A 14,588-nucleotide genomic window follows, 5' to 3' on the forward strand; every position below is an offset into this window, starting at 1 on the left:
GGTGTAAATAACTAAAAGAAATCTTAGAACCAAGGTAATCATGCTTTGCATTATATACAAAATACACAGCTAAAATATAGAGAGACTAGTGAAAAGAAACAAAAAAAAAAAAAAAGAGAGAAAATAAGCAAAGATAAAATATAAATTGGGCCTGTGGGTCCAAGTCCAAATTTTCTAGAGAAAGCATGTGACTTTCTCAGGTTGAGCTATGTGTCCACCCAGGTCCAAATAACATGGTTATTTGGTTAAAAGGTTTCTAGAGCCCAGGCCTCAGTGGGAGCTGTGCTGAGGGTAATCTGTGAGGTCATCTGTGACAAGACCCCAGAGGAGTCAACAACATGTCACCACATATGTTAATTTCTTCTTGTTCTCACAGTCTTTGTTCTTTAATATTTTCAGGTTTATCAGATGGAATTTTCTAAATGTTCTTCCAAAGCAAGGGCCATATCTGACAATTCTTTCACATTTTTTCCACAGTACAATGCGCACAGTAGCTGCTTAATAAAAATATCCTCAACTGAATTCTTCTCTGTTCCCTAAACAGAATCCTTGTGAAATACTAAAACAGAACACACACACACACACACACCCCTACATGCACACATGTACACCTGCATATACATACACACACACACATACACACTTTAAGTTCTGATTTGAACACTACAAAGTGTCCAAAAATCACACTGAATCGCCTTCTCAGCCTATTTATGGAATTAATAAAATCCACGTGTCATTTCTGAAATCCAAAACAACTACACAAATTAAGTTACCTATTTTCTAATGTTGGATTTGCTAGACATGTGAACATAAACTTACAGGCAAACTGAAGCTTGGCTTCTCTGCTGACAATTGTTCCAAGTGAATTTGTTGCAAAACATTGGTAAGTTCCTGTATCCCAATTTCTGTTGGGGTTAATAACCACAAGATTTCCTCCATTCAACTTATAACGATGTTCCATAGTCGTATCAATATCACTTCCATTCAGTTGCCATCTGTAAAACAAATATCAAGGTTTCCCCCCTTAGTATTTTTAACTTAAAAGAGGGCTCTCCATTATAAAATCTACTTTAAACATTATCCCTCATATAAGTAAAAAGTGATACATATATTATTCAAGTGTTACATAACTGAAGATCAAATATGGCCAAGTATGTATCAGAAACAAAAAGTTAAAGCACAGTAGAAAGTACAACAGAGTAGCATCTATAAGTTAAAGGGTTTTAAACGTTTCTTAGGAGATGGGAATGATTTTGTTTGCTCACTAGGGGAAAAGTTAGGCTAGGTCTGCAAAGGCAAAGATGAATTAGAAAGTTGAGGTAATTATCTCAGATACTTTAGGCCAAGCTCCTGCTGACAATGAAGGAAGACAACAGCACATTTCTTTGATTTATCCAGATTGACTGAGCACATTTAATAAATTAATTGGGTAAGTGCTCAACTATCCATTTCAATTTGTCTGGGTAAATACCTGTCCCCAAGGCATTCTCCACTTTTCTAAGCCATCACAGTGCTATTTACAAAATGGTACACTGTGGTAAAAGACCATAAACACCACCTAGGGGGTCGGAAAAAGTAAAGGCACTCACCCCAGAGCCATATTTATCAATGAGAAGCCTAAAGATAAACGAAGGGAGAAGCTGGATTTTAAATAAGAGTTTTTAAGCTGAAAGTTTTTAAACAGTAAGTATGCTTGAAGTATCACGGGACTTCACCTTTAAATACTCATTCATATCCCACAATCTCAAGAACACATTACTGTAAAAAACAGGGCACCCACCTCCTAGATGGCCCAATTTTTATAATGAAATTACACTGCCATCAGTTCTGTAAATTGTAGCATATTATAACCATGGTCATATCAATTATTCTTTATAATAATTTACCAAAAATGAAAAATATGCCTATTCGATAGATAATGATTTTAATAAAGCAACTGTGTGAGTTGACAACTGTCCCCAAAACTATTAATTGGTGGGATCAGGAGTCGCACCTACTTGAATTCCAGCTCAGAGTTCTTCAGTGATATGGGACATCTCTAAATTGTTGATTTAAAACATAAAATATTTAACCTGCACATATTTTGTGAAAACATACAAAGAGATGAAATGTGAACATCGTCTCAAATAGAAGTGCATAAAGTTAAATGGAATATTATACAATTGTGAAAATGGGCCACTTTTATAAACAGGGATGACTCAAGCAATGGTGCATAAAAAGGTAAATTAAAACATTCAGTTAGATACCATTTATGTGAAGTTTTAAAACACAGTTGAGGTTTATAATTTTCAGACCTTTTAAAATCTACTTACTACATTAAAATGTATAATACATTTTAATATATAATCATTATATGTTATATTTTATATATAATTATACTGTATAATACAATAATATTTAATTTGTTATTAATTATGTACTAAGTATATTTTTAAAAGTATGAAAATTATAAATCTCAACTTTTTTTTTTTTTTTGAGAACAGAGTCTCGCTCTGTCGCCCAGGCTGGAGTGTAGTGGCACAATTTCAGTTCACTGCAAGCTCTGCCTCCCGAGTTCACGCAATTCTCCTGCCTCAGCCTCCCGAGTAGCTGGGGCTACAGGCACCCACCACTAGGCCCGGCTAATTTTTTTGCATTTTTAGTAAAGACAGGGTTTCACTGTGTTAGCCAGAATGGTCTCAACCTCCTGACCTTGTGATCCATCTGCCTCGGCCTTTCAAAGTGCTGGGATTACAGGCGTGAGTCACCGTGGCCGGCCACAAACTTCAACTGTAAGGTATTTTAAAGCTCTCACAGAGAGATAGTAGGATGTGTTTAGGGGGCCTACACTGGGAAATTTAGCTTTTTTGGTTTTAGTTCTTAAATTAAGAAGTAATTATATGGAAGTTCATCATTATGCCCTATTGTATGTCTATATCATTTTCTATATCAGAAATAATGCATAATGAAGTTTTAATGACTGAGTAGTAAAGAAAATGGGTGAGTTTATAAGTTTAATCCATACTGCTCAAAGTGATATTTTATCATTTGCTAATTTTAAAACTCAAGGCTTGCTCACTTTTTCTTTTTTCCTTCACATACGAACTCCTTAGGTCTTAAAGCAACATTTTAATAAGAAGACCCAAATGAAATTAAGAGAACACACTGGAGGTTCCAACTCTTCTCTTTTGAACTGGAACAAAATTAGAAAGAAAAAGCTACATCTTTTTTATTTATGGCAGATTTCTGCTGTTGGTTTTTGTTCGGTTTACTTGTAAAGTAACTCTCTTATGATCCTTCCCAAGTCAATTTCATATCTGCATGAACATCTCATTTTGATTTTAGGTCTACCTTAAGGTTTGAATTTGAAATGGGAGCACTCATAAACCTTCTTTCATCTTATTCCATCCCAAGTCCTAGAACCACAGAAATTCAGAAAAGCAAGTAAAATAAAGAAAAAGTGTCCATTCACACTCTTTGTGAATACTCTGAAACACAATATGGTCTGCAAGCCAGCATCAGCACCCCATGAGAGCCTGTTGGAGATGCATAATCTAGGGCAATACCCCACATCTACTGAGTCAGAATCTGCATCTTAAGATTTCCCAGGGTCTAATATGCATATTCAAGTTTAAGAAAAACTGATCTAGACTATCCCCCAAAAGTAACCATGGACTGCCTACAGTAGACACAAGCAGAAAAGAACTGCTCACTTTTAATTTAGCCTATTTCATATTCAACAGCCGATTAGAAAGCCCTTCCCTCCCTCTTCCTTCCTTCCTTCCTTCCTTCCTTCCTTCCTTCCTTCCTTCCTTCCTTCCTTCCTTCCTTCCTTCCTTCCCTCCTTCCCTCCTTCCCTCTCTCCCTCTCTTCCTCTCTTCCTCCCTCCCTCCGTTCTTCTCAGTCAGCAAAAAAACATTTATGAAGTGTCTATATTGGGCAATTTTCCATGTTCTGAAGTTGTGGTAAAAGGTTCTTGACTTCCTGAAGCTCACATTTTTGTAGATATTTTTTCCCCTAGTTTCCTAGTTTCTGTTCCCACCCCCACCCCCTCTGCCTAATCCCCAGGCCTTAGCTATGCCTTTCAAGCAACAGTATAATGAAAAGAAATGGGATTCAGTAACAACTGCTCATTGGTTTATCAGTTGGACTCACCTGACACCCACCGCATGGCCATGGAAAATGACCTAACACTCCTGAACCTAAGCTTTTAACATATAAAATGGAGAGAATGCCATCTATCCCATAGGATTGCTCTTCAAATTTGTTCAGACAATGTATGCAAAGCTCTCAGCTCAGTGCTTCCACAGGGTAGGCATTCAACAAACGGGCAAATGTCATGGCTAGTATGGGAGGAGGCCCCATCAAAGGCTGCAAACCCATCTGTCCCCTTTGCTTCTCTTTTGTTCCATTCCTAGCACATGTTAGTTCTATGTTCGATTCAATGCTTTTAGTCCTCTCCTTTTACATGGAACAGACTGTGTCTTCCACTTATGGTTGGACAACATTGGTACCTGCCCTGAGAAGTCAGCAAAAAGTAGGCTGAGAACATATACTGACACTGACTTTTAAAGAATACATCTGACAGTAAATCACAAGTGGGTGGGTTTAATTTTTTAAGTTGTAAGAGATTTCTCAGTTACCAAGTGACTAAATGCTTGCAGCAGGACAAACTCCTCTAAACACAAATCAGGAAAGATGCAGTTAAGTTCAAACACTTTTGAATGAAAGACTCTCATGACAAAGGGCACTTGAGTTTTCCTCACCTAAAAAGAGCAGTTTTTATAGGAAAAAACACTTTTTAGCTCAGGAGTTCGAATGTTTATGGCCTGACTAAGCATGCCTGATGGCTTCATTTGAAAATTGTGTTTTTGTGTTTAGCTGAAGAATAATCAAGGTACAGTGGCTGTATGGAAAATTTTAAAGATAAATAGAATATGGAGAAGCACTTATTCTTATGGATTTAATAGCTGGAAAGATTTAAGAAACCATAAAATATGCTGGAATATACTTTATTTCATTATGTGTCTAAGATGTAAAAGCTATCATCCTTAAGTTTTGACTAAAGAACCAAAATGGAAAAGATTTGTTCCATTACACACAAATGCTTCTCACTTCCTTTAGTTAGGTATTCATCATACAGACACAATCCCTAGATTATTTCACTATGTGAAAAGGCAAAGACTATTATTTTTAAAATATGTTCCTGAATTTTTAAATATGTTCTCAAAGTATTAGTGCATTCGAGTTAGTAAACTCTTTAGAGCTAAATTATACTTGCCATAACCAGAAGAATGTTTATTTTAACAAAGCAATATAATTATTTTTCTCCTGCCTAATACTAGTCATCATTAAATGGAGCTCACCCCAGGTTATATAAAATTTCTCAATATCTTATTAAACATTGATTGTTTTTCCTCTTGCTGAAAATATGTGAATTCAAAAGGGTTGTCTTTGTTTAAACTCTGAAATGTGCAAGTAATCTCTGGGCCTAAGCTGCCAACAGTTATTAATATTTTATCCCAAGAAACAAAATAGTATACCTAAGTTACTAACGCAAAATACTTATATTTGGGACTGACTTCTAAGTATGTCTAGTATTTTCATTCATGTAAGAGATGAATATTAAGGGCCAGGCACAGTGGCTCATGCCTGTCATCCTAATACTTTGGGCGGTCAAGCTGGGCAGATCTCTTGAAGCCACTAGTTTGAGACCAGCCTGGGCAACATGGCAAAACCCCATCTTTACAAAAAAAATGTGAAAATTAGCCAGGTGTGATGGCATGCACCTGTAGTCCCCACTACTCGGGAGACTAGGATGAGAGGGCTTGAGCCTGGGAGATGGAGCTTGCCGCCAGCTGAGATGGCACCACTGCACTCCAATGTTGGAGACAGAGCCAGATCCTGTCTCAAACAAACAAGCAAGTAAACAAACAAAAAAACCTGAAGGGATATGCAGGCTCAGCTCCTTCTTTTACAAAGTATGCGGCCAATAAATCTTCAAATTAGACTCATTTTCTTTGCAGGAAACTAATCCAACTGTCCGGGCTTTATGAACACAACACTCAGTAGTAAGGTATGAGAGGTAAATGGCACACTCAGGTCATAAATTTGGGAAGCTTTTAGTAGTAAACATTGCCTTTTGGTTATGCATATTCATAATTCTTTGTACAAGTTATAAATTTCTACTTTTATCAAGGAATTTAAAAGTTCACCAGGAACTCTATCAGAATGAAATCTTTTTGAAATATGAAAATTATTTAAAACTTCATAAAAGTATATTTGCATTCCCAAATCCCATTCCAAAAGGCTTAATGCAGTGATCTGGAGCAAAAGAAGGCAACCTCATGTCTCTTACGGCTACACATACCAGCATTTCAATCATATAACATTTACATTGTGCTCCAGAAGCAGACTAGCCTTGTAGCTTCAGCTTGGTGGTAAATGTCACAAGATTAAACACCTTTGCATAATCATCATGTTGTAACACTCTTGAATGATCCTATACGTTCAGTGTCAGCCTTCAGTGTTCAAACACTCATTCTATACAAATTAGAATTTGCTTTTAGAATCACAAGTGAGAAATGATTTATTACTCATATTTCACAAATCTAGTAATTCTCAATGAGCTCTCATCCTCTTAAACTGGTTTGTGTGAAGGTTCTATGTGAACTTGTGTCTCAGTCAATAATCAGAGAGAAATATTTGGGGTACTGGAATTAGAAGTCCTGGGTTACTGGCCTACTTAAGGGAGCGTATCTTTGATCAATCCCCTTCTTTTAAATCTTAGTTACATTTTCTACACACAACAGGGACACTGGCTAGAAAAGGTAGTGTCTGAGAGAATTGGACCAAGCCTAATAAAATATAATGGTGGAGTCTAGGGCAGATTTCCACCTATAAATGAATTTGAATACAATTTCCTTAAAACAGCGCTATGCCCTGAGGCCAACAATTTTTGATTCTTGAATAGAAAGCATAATGCACTTGACACAGGAGATATTTCAAAACTGGTAGTTATTACTCCTAAATGATAAAAACTTTCATTGTCACTTTCACGAAATAAACTAAAACATCAGTGGCTGAGGGTATAAAAATCACCGCCTTCCAATACAAAGAACAAACTATGTTTGAGAGAGAGAAAGAAAATGAATGTCTGTGTGTGTGTGTGTGTGTGTAAACACAAATCGGTATAATGAGTTAAATCAGTAAAAAAAGCCTAAATTCTAAGGGTCAAAAGGAGCTTTTCAAAGTACGTAAGCTCCGCTGGATAATGGCTATTTCAATCACTGTTGAATTTCTATCATCAGGCATCATACTTTGTACACGACAGGGACTAGTAGAAGTTTCTTGAATAAAGCAATCTAATTCTATTCTCTATCCTAGCCATAACTAACCTCCACATAGTCTTCACTGACTGTGGTCATCTTTATTGTCAATAAACAATCTTAAAGATAGGGAATTAATGCATCACTGTTTTCCTTTATCTTACTAGTTATTATTATTTAACATATTAGTTATTATCAGCAATGACAACCTTTCCACAAAACCACGCTAGTATGGAATAACAATAATGAATATAAACACAGATGTATTTTATCATTGGTATAATTTAAGGCAGTAGGCTCTAAATTGTGTCTTCCATTTGAACTTGCTAATAAGGTTAGACAATATCACGACTTGAAATTGAGGCTAACAAAACTGAAAAAAAATGACTTCAAGTAGCTTAAAAAATGATCCCCAAATAGAATTCATCTTACAGTCGATTATATAAAGCTATTATCTTTCAGAATATCTATTGTGTCACACAAAATCTGGTCTGGACAACGGACATACAAACAATATTCTGGAGAAAAACAAACGTTGCATTTTAAACTTTAACATAAACCAATGTGAAAAGAACAAAATAACTTACTAAAATTTGGGGGGGCTGGGATTCGGGTTTAGAAAATATATCCACACTAAATCAACAGGCAATACTTGATTTGGGGTTTGACAGGAAAATCAGAAATTTAATCACAGAAGCAATTTGTGGTTTTAGATGCAGCTTTCAAGTTAATAAGCAAATGCGTTTGTGTTCAAATGCAATGTTTGTTAATATGTTTACTGAAGTGATGAGAATAATTGCAGCCTTTGAAAGAATGAATGTCTGAATTTGCATATTCAATACTTTATCCAAAAATAACTACTTAGACTTCAGCAACAACTGCTAAAGACCTAAATGAGTTAAAGTTGCGATGCTGTTTTTTAAAAAAAATTGAATGTTTAAAATGTGTTTTATGATATAGATTCCCAGTTCTCCCTCATTGATAAATTTTGAACATCCATACAAACATAAAACAGATTAGACAGCTACATTGGGATTAAAAACAACTGTTCACTTTATGTGGTTCTAACCTGGTTCATATCAATCATGGAGTCTCTTAAAATTATTTCAAGGAGGCCGGGCGCGGTGGCTCAAGCCTGTAATCCCAGCACTTTGGGAGGCCAAGACAGGCGGATCACGAGGTCAGGAGATCGAGACCATCCTGGCTAACACGGTGAAACCCCGTCTCTACTAAAAAAATACAAAAAAACTAGCTGGGCGAGGTGGCGGGCGCCTGTAGTCCCAGCTACTCGGGAGGCTGAGGCAGGAGAATGGAGTAAACCCGGAAGGCGGAGCTTGCAGTGAGCCGAGATCCGGCCACTGCACTCCAGCCTGGGCGACAGAGCAAGGCTCTTATTTATTTATCTTAATAAATAAATAAATTTATTTATTAGCAAGGCTCTAATAAATAAATAATAAATTTATTATTTATTTATAATAAATAAATAAATATTATTTCAAGGAGTGTTACAGATGTTTTCCCTTATTGCCTTCCCTGCAGCCATCTTAGCTTTTCCTGGTAGCACCACCTCCATTCTCCTTTAAAGAAGCCCTCCTCACATGACCCTGGCCTGGCCAGTCAGAATATTCCGTGTCTCAGCCTTACCGATTGGTAAAGAATGTGAATGTGACCCAACTGATTTAGCTTGTGTTTGATCAATACGTGTATATCCATTCCCCTTGCCCCACTGAAAAAACACAAGAAAGAGAAACAAAGGATGTGATTTATTTTGCTGTACTATCACCTTTAATATCTGAAATCTAACCTTTATATCTCTGCTGGGTATTGACTACCGACAGGATTAGCTTCATTTTTATTTCACATTTTTCTGACACCATTTGGAGCTTTTGATGACATTTATGAGAAAGATACCCTACTCTTCCAGTTGACATTTTGCAGAAGAAATGAGTAGCCTGGAGTTCCAGGCAGCCATCTTTGTCACCTCAAGGCAATCTGTCTTTAAATGGAGCCAAAAAATCAGACTCAATACACATTTAAGAATATCTTATAGAATAAACTATTAACAACTTCTGACCCTGTGATCCTTCATGATATTCTTGACTCCTGAAATGTAATACAATTCCAAAATCTGTTATTTGTTTTCCCCCTTATTAACTTTATACCACTTTGTTGATGCCACCAATTAAGCATTCACTATTTCGCTAGGCATTTGGAATGTAAGAATGAAGAACACACTTCACCTTTAAAGGTGTCTTCACCTTTAAAGGAGTTACAGCCTACTAGGGCAATCTGACTTCATTTTGATAAGCTTTACCATACAGACAATGCAATGCAATGGTTGGGCACATTGTTTGAGCACAGAATCCAGCACTAAGGATGTCAAGAAGGCTTCCTGGGAGAGATGATAGTGCAACCAAGTTTAAATAGCCCTGTAAGAGGCTCTTACCTCTACCTCTGTTTGCCTCAGGCACTGTAGATATTCTTTAGTGTTTATGTTTTGTCTTCATTCCACCATGTGGCTATTTCATTACTCTCCCTGGCTGATTGTGGGTGTGGGGACCACAGCTCACCAGCTAGAGAAGCCAGGATGTGGAAAGGAGTTGAACTTGAGCATGAACACAGAGAACTGGACTTAGAAATCTGACAAAAAAGATTTCATTTCTTTAAGTGTCAAAATAATTTAGAGGAACAATAACTTGTCTTGCCTTGAGGCATAAAAGTAAAATAACAATATCAGATCTTACATAGCAATAAGAAATATGTAAAGGACAAATTGCGTATAATCAAAATTATGCTTAAAAATGTCATATATATGCTATATTATGATATAAACTATACAGCATATAGCACATATACTATATATGTACTATATATTCTAAAAATGGAACACTATATGTATATAGAATTGATAGCATAATACTATATATATACACACTATATATATATAGCCAAATACAGTACTATGTGTAGTACTCTGTGTGCCTAGATATACATTACTATGTGTCAATATATAGACAAGAAATAAACACAGACTTCCCTTCCTTACATCCATTCCTTGAATAAATGGTTAGCAGAAATTAGCATATTATTTTATTTTCCCTTTCTTTCTTATACTGAATGCATTTAGCTGACTATCAGTAAATTAAACATGTGCAGGATGTGACTCCATTATAGAGAACCATGTTTCAAGGCAACTGTGGCCAAGAAAAACCTCCACTTTGCAATGATATTTAGCCCTTACAACTTCTGTATCCCAGATTCCTTATACTCTATTAAAAGTGTTTACCTGTTCCTATAGAGCTGACAGAGAATAATGTTCTGTTTACTTCCTTGTGAAGAGAGAAAAATGAAAGAGCATTTATAGGAAAGAGTTGTGGGCCCAGGGGTCGACCTGAAACATTCTGCAAGCCTGGGCATATTCATCTGTACTGTCAAATACAGTGGCAACAAGCCACCTGTGGCTACCAAGCACTTGAAATGAAGCTGCTGTGACTGAACAACTGAATTTTTAGTTTAACTTAATTGATTTAAATTTCAAGGGTCACATGTGGTTACTGGCTACCATATTGGACAGCACACCTCTAAGTCTTGAGTGAGACTAAAAGTTGGAAACACAAGGCCCACATGGGCCTCATTCAGACTTAAGACTTATATTTTTTGGTCCACATTAGAGTTAACAGTAAAGTGAGAGATTCCAAAATGAAAATATCTAAATTTTAAAACTCTCTTAAAAAGCTTTGGTAATACCGGAGCAGGATTCCTAGATGGTAACAATTGGCCAGTGCTGGGAAGCAGTTATGACCACATGATGATAGGCTCGGGGCTGAATGATGGACAGTTTCCAGCCGTTATTCAATATGTCTATATGCTCTTCACGCAGGCCTTCCTCTTTCAATGTTGTTATTTGCCTGGTCCCTGTTGGCATGTACCTATTTTACCCCACTCACTAAAACACGTGACCCCTTTAAATGACATCAGCATCTGTGACCAGGGATTCTCCTATTTGTGGTCTTTCATCTTAGCATAGCTGGTTGGACACTTCTAACCCCACAAAAAGTGGAAGAAAATCTTTCCCATTTAGAAAAAGTATTAATACTTCCTCAGGGTAACCTCTTTCAGCACTATCAGCAATTACAATGAGACTGAACACTAATTAACCTTTAAATATAGGCTTTGGGGCTCAGGCAGGGAAATGCAAAAGAAAGAATAAAATCCTCAATTAAACCCTAAGACAAGTAATTTCTCTTGAGAATTTCTGAACTTTTGGATTTCTAACATGGCCAATTAAGAGTTCTTTTTACCTGATGGGATAAAAACAAAGACAAGATCACTCATCAGACAAGTTGGCATCAGTCTACAAGGCAGGCTTTGGGCTTTCAAAGGACATTCTTTACAAGATTCTTTAACTTTATTCTGAATCCTTAGAAACATGTTCGGATTGCCTTTAACAAGTGGTTTCACATGGCTCCTTAATATTCCTCCTTGGCTACCTCTCTATCTGCTTATATTTATGATTATATATGTTAAAAAATGCTTTCTCTGACTTCATGTAAAAAATTCCACCATATTCTTCCTTTTTATATCCTCGATGTCATTATATATTTATAGTATTTATTTGTGATTTTTGAAGGACAATAAAAAAAAATAAGCAAGCATATTTTATTCTGAACCATTTTAAAGAATAATGTGAAATATTACCTAGTTGAATATTAAAGTTAAAAGGTAGGGAAAAAATAAGGCCAAAAATAAAGATGTCATCTAACAAGATAAATTTGTCATTACAACCCACATTTTTCCATACCCCATTTACTGCAGTGGCACAATCTATTTCTTACTCAGATAACATGAATAACAAGGGGTTGTTTCTTGTTAAAACAAAGTCTGATATTTCTTAGAATGAAAAGAGCTTCCCTTGTGCTTTTCTAGGTCTAAATTTCTAGTGATCATAAACTTTTAGTTTAAGTGAAATTTTATATTGGTTAGAAATCTTAACTTTAGAAAAATTTTAAAGTTATAATCAAAGTATCTGCTCTATTTGGCTACAAACCAAAAATCATCAAACAATAACAAACATGTTAAATTTCTTCATTTATCAAACCTAAAACTAATAAATCACACATCTCCTAGTCTCAGTTACAGATTTTGTTTAAATCGTAACATATAAATACCAGGATGATATCCCAGGACGTAAAATAAAACAAAAATCACTATGCAAACAGTGAAACTTCTTTATCAACATTTTACATGTTATCAATATATTTAAATACAGACTCCATGGTATTACAACAGGCACCTAGTATATAAAGACATAATGCACTCTGGGAGGCCAAGGTAGGCAGATCACGAGGTCAGGAGTTTGAGATCAGCCTGGCCAATATGGTGAAACCCTGTCTCTACTAAAAATGTAAAAATTAGCTGGGCATGGTGGGTTGTGCCTGTAGACCCAGCTACTTGGGAGGCTGAGGCAGGAGAATCTCTTGAACCCGGGAAGTGGAGGTTGCAGTGAGCTGGGATTGTGCCACTGCACTCCAGCCTGGGCGACAGAGCGAGACTCCATCTCAAAAAACAAACAAACAAAAACTAAATAAATAAGAAAGGTTATCAACCCCAAATTTCACTACCATTATTTCACCATACACCTTTCCTGTCTTTTTTTCCCCTCTGGTATAAATATATACATAGAAGTACTAACAACAAACACATTTGCATAAAAATGGGTCAAACCATATGTACTGTTTAATATTCATCTTTGTTCACTGATTCAACAATCAAATAAACATCTCACAATCAAATAAACATCTCACAATCAAATAAACATCTCATTAGTAAAAAAAAAAAAAAAAAGAAAAAAAAAGACATAATAACTACACAAGGTTATTTTTGGATATCTAAGCTCAAAATATTTTTCTATGTGATAAAAATATACAAACATAATTAATCTATTCATTTAGAAATACATTCTTATATGACGAAATCTCGTATCTTGACAACTTTTCAGCTGAACACATTTATCACCAAATTATTCATAAGATAAACACCAGGAAATACAACTTTCCTGACAACAGAAAAAGAGCCCACACATGAGTCATTCACATGGCTGCGTTATCATATTTACAGCTATGTCCATGAGAATAATCCTTCATTTCAGGGAGAAACAAACAGATGCATTTAAAAGGTGTTAGAATGCCATACAAAAATGCTGGAAAAAAATATTTCCAGGATAATGTCTTGTTAAGCTGATCTGTTCAACTTTCCCCGTAAGAAGAAAATATTTCCAGATGTGGCATATGCTTATGTCTGATTAATGGAACTAGTTCATAAAACAGTTTCTTGCTTTTTTAAATGATTTTATTAAATAACTTCTTATTTCTATAGAAAGAGGTAGAGGCAGAGAAAAACTTTTTCTCATCTTTGCCAACTCTAATCAGGAACCTGGAATTAAAATGCTTATTTTGTTGAAGTATACAATAGGGCCTCAATAAATATGTTGTTAAATATTGTTGAAAGAGACTATCTTGATTACTTCCAGATGCAAAAATACAAAAACCTACCTTCTACCCCAATCCTCACCCAATTTACCATGACTATTGGCTTCAATTATTTATATAGTTTAAGAGAACAACAGTGGTTCAATAAGATCTAAATTACAACTCTAAGCATTTAAAATTTTATTAATACTGGCTGAAGTTTGCTTATTCTGCAGATTATAGAAAAGGTTTTTCAAGCAAACTAACGGTGTAAATGGGGTTTTCGTAGTAGATGTTCACATTGCATGAAAGAGTGTGTTGTTTTACACCTTATCTTAGCCAAAAGGCCGAGAAGCGATAAGAGAGTGTTGTTTTAAAGGTGTCTTGAATACTTTCAACCACTTATAAGAATGCAGCATGTAATTTATAAATAATTCATCTCTTCATGAAAGCGGGTCTCACAAGCACTCCTAAGAGTAAAAATGATTAGTCCTGGGTTATTTAATAATACAAATACCCATCTGATCCAAATAATCCATCATCATCCCCAAAATATCAATATTTTGTTTTAAGGTGGTGGGAGTATGGATTTTTTTTTCTTTTTTCCTTATACCTTTTCATGATGTTTGAAAGTTTTCAGTGAAGAGGAATTGTTTATATAATCTTAAAAATATAGACTTTAACTTGATATACATGTAACAAATGAAATATGTTTTCTCTTCAAGAATCATTAAAATGACTTTGGTAAGAATGTGTTTTATTCTTCCATATTTATTGAATCTCCAAGCACAAATCCATTAAAATGGTAAACGAA

General features: G+C 35.5%; 1 protein-coding gene across 1 annotated transcript in view; it reads right to left on the bottom strand.

Moving 5' to 3' along the window:
• CNTN3 (contactin 3) overlaps positions 1 to 14,588 on the bottom strand; it is a 339,447-nt gene that overhangs the window by 214,694 nt on the left and 110,165 nt on the right. Inside the window, exon 4 of the mRNA XM_077994230.1 lies at positions 820 to 995. Within this exon, the coding sequence (XP_077850356.1) occupies positions 820 to 995 (176 nt within the window). The remainder of the gene's footprint in view (positions 1 to 819; positions 996 to 14,588) is intronic.

Source organism: Macaca mulatta, chromosome 2 (assembly GCF_049350105.2).
Source record: "Macaca mulatta isolate MMU2019108-1 chromosome 2, T2T-MMU8v2.0, whole genome shotgun sequence".
NCBI lineage: Eukaryota > Metazoa > Chordata > Mammalia > Primates > Cercopithecidae > Macaca > Macaca mulatta.